This window comes from Sardina pilchardus, chromosome 8 (assembly GCF_963854185.1).
Source record: "Sardina pilchardus chromosome 8, fSarPil1.1, whole genome shotgun sequence".
Taxonomy (NCBI): Eukaryota; Metazoa; Chordata; class Actinopteri; order Clupeiformes; family Clupeidae; genus Sardina; species Sardina pilchardus.
In genome coordinates, this window is record NC_085001.1 from 7,578,188 (window position 1) to 7,581,140 (window position 2,953).

A 2,953-nucleotide genomic window follows, 5' to 3' on the forward strand; every position below is an offset into this window, starting at 1 on the left:
TTTTTGACACACATCTCACACTGACTTTGTGAAACTTTTAAATATTGCTGTTTGCAGGAGGGCTGCCCCGGCGTTGTGGAGGCCAGAGGAGTTCACGCTCGTGTTCTCGTGCGGTTCACCAGCTCTGGCACTGAGGTCAATCTAACAAGGTTCCTCTCCACAAGTGCACTCAGACCTCTTCCCACGGCGTCTTCGCCTCTCTCTCTCTTTCTCTCTCTCTCTCTCTCTTTCTTTCGCTCTCGGTCACGCGGTGTGGGACTGTGTGAAGTTTCCCATGCTTGTGCAACGCCGAGGACAGGAACCAAGTGCACACTCAATCAGCACTTTTCACTGTGTGAAGGACAGCACGTTTGCTACTGTATATGGAGGAATTGATGAGTGGCCAGGGGACTGAATGTAAGAGTGGGAGAGAACAGTCTTCCCAGAGCACCGTGCTCAGTTCACCCAACCTCTTCTGTGTGGGTATGAGAGTTTATTATGTGTGCCGCTGCGGCGCCGCGCTGAAATCCAGCTACCCAGGGATGCATTGGCAAGCCAGCTCCAACCTGCTAGGGGCTCTGCCAGTTTGCTCACGACTCTGCCCCACTTTTGTGTGTTACTTAAGACTGAGTCCACAGGGAAGGAGGAGAGGCATTAGGCTGCACGACAGGAAAAGCTCAAGCTTGTGCTGCCATAGTCTCTCTCTCTCTCTGTCTCTCTCTCTCTCTCCGTCTCTCTCTCTCTCTCTCTATCTCTCTCTCTCTCTTTCTATTCTTGACTCTGATGAGGATGGGGTGTTGCGATGTACAGATAAGGTGGGAACTGGGCAGTGCTATTGGCTGTTAATGCTGTCATACCTGCTACGCTATAATGTTTTTTGTGTGTGTGTGAGAGAGTACTGTATGTGTGTATGGGGGGAGGGGTCTGTCTGCTTATCAGTTGTGTGTGAGCATTAAGGAATGGATAAAGCAAAAATGTAGTCTGTTTACAATTTCGTATAATGTCAATAGTGCCATGGTGTAAAATTGATTGCAAGAATACCAATTAACCATGAGCAATTAACTTGATGAATGAAACACTGCCTAAGGCTAATGCAAAGCCACGCACAGGATTCACACACAATTTCTCTCTTTTCAGCTGTTTTGGGTAAAATCATTTACTGAACAAATAAAAATAACACAAATATTGCCATCATACAGCGACAAAGTGATAAGACCAGACTGCTTACACTTGACAAGTTTTTTTGTTGTTGTTGGTTTTAAATGACCCCAGCAGAAGTCCGCCAGGCCACAAGCACATTCAAGTTCACACATTCACACTGGCTGATCCGAGTTCCCCCTTCAGCCGTGCCGGCGCTCACTTCCTCTTTTGCGAGAGCCGAGTGAGCGCTAGCATGACAAAGTCACGGCAGATCATGTCACCATCTTAAACGAGCTCCAGTCCAACGGAAACAAAGACAGAGAGCCGCGTGGTATCTGACTCCATCTGATGAGTGTTCTGAGAGTTTGTGGATTTTTTTGTGTCTGTCTTTTGAACTCGAGTCAATTTTTCTTTTTCACGTTCACGTTGTCGTAAGGGGACAGGCCGTTGTCCCGGCTGTCCTCGAGCTCCCGGTCTAACGGGGGCTTGAAGGCGCGGCGCGGTGGCTTGGGGACGGCGTAGTCGTCCGCGTTGGGGTTGTACGGGTACTCGTGCCCGCTGGGGTCGCCCGCCTCGCCCATGATCCTCCACGCCTGACCTTTCACCTCCTCGGGGTCGTCGTACAGCGACGCGGCGCTGCCGGAGCCCTGTGCGAGCTCGGCCGACCCCGCCCTCTTGGCCGGCCCCAGGGCGACGCCCTCCGGCTCGTCGTAGATGTGCTCGGCACGCGTGTACGTCTTCGGGCTGTCGGTGCGGATCCGGATCGCCGCCGCGCCGATGGCCATCTCGTCGATGGAGTCGTAAAGCGGGTCCGGTCCGTCGTCGTGGTGGTGGTGGTGGTGGTCGCGGTCCTCGTGTTGCCGCGCGGCCGTGTCCCGTTCGCCGGCCTGCTGCTGGTCAGTCAGGGCCGGCGGGCCGCCGTGCCGAGAGCCCTGCAGGATGTCCGCCATCACGTTCTTGGCGATGGCGTCGAAGGGAAGCGAGTAGTCGGCGTCGGCGTCCGCCGACAGTGACCCCGGGCTCCGCGACCTCTCGGTGCCGTGGTCCATGCTGCCCAGGGTGATCTGCGAGTACGTCTGCTCCTCGGATTTGGCCAGCGGGCAGCTGCGGAAGTTTTTCACCTGGCTCTTGCGCGGCATGGGCCGCGAGTCTATGTTGAGGCTCTTGACCCCGGTCAGGACTTTGTCCGCCGCCGGGGCGTCCAGACGGCAGCACGGCTGACCGTCGGGTGGGGAGCGTCCGATCCTGCTCTGTCCGGCCTGGCCCACCTGCCGTTCGTCCACCGTGCTGTAGATCCTGCGATCCTCCGTCGGGACTGCAGGGGGCGCTGCTGCTGGCGTCTCCTTCTCCTGGACTCCTCCCGAGGTCTGCCGGCGAGGCATCGTGGGCCGCTGGAGGTTGATGGCCGCCTCCACCGCCTGGAAAACCTCGTTGCCTTGCTTCGTCTCGAACTCAAAGTTGCCCTCGCCCGACTGGCACCTCCGGCCAGCCTCAAAGGAGAACGTCATCTGAAGAGAGAAAAGCACGGAAGAAAAAAATCTTTAAAAATCTTTACATAACACCTTCTCATGATTTACAGTAATTTGAAGTATGTTTAGGGGATGCTTTTGGAATTGTTGCAGATTGGACAGTTGAGAGTGATATATAATGCGTTGGCGGGTGACAGGGAAATGTCCAGCCCGGTCCAAATCGAACCAGGTGTGTGTTTGGACCCCTAATGTGGCCAGCATGCAGCAGCTATTGCGCCACAGCTACAATGATGAGGACAATCTAAGCAATGGGAGCATGAAAGAGGAGGTGGATGAGCCGGCGGGTGGAGACGCTACCTTGTCCC

The 2,953-nt window shown here is 55.1% G+C and overlaps 1 protein-coding gene across 1 annotated transcript in view; it reads right to left on the reverse strand.

The window, feature by feature from the left end:
* Positions 1 to 1,109: 1,109 nt before the first annotated feature.
* The window catches only part of dok2 (docking protein 2), an 18,499-nt gene continuing 16,655 nt past the window's right edge, over positions 1,110 to 2,953 (reverse strand). Inside the window, exons 5-6 of the mRNA XM_062542539.1 lie at positions 2,946 to 2,953; positions 1,110 to 2,627 (exon numbers count right to left, since the gene is read on the reverse strand). The exon at positions 2,946 to 2,953 is cut by the window's right edge and continues 168 nt beyond it. Of these exons, the coding sequence (XP_062398523.1) occupies positions 1,521 to 2,627; positions 2,946 to 2,953 (1,115 nt within the window). The 3' untranslated portion in view covers positions 1,110 to 1,520. The remainder of the gene's footprint in view (positions 2,628 to 2,945) is intronic.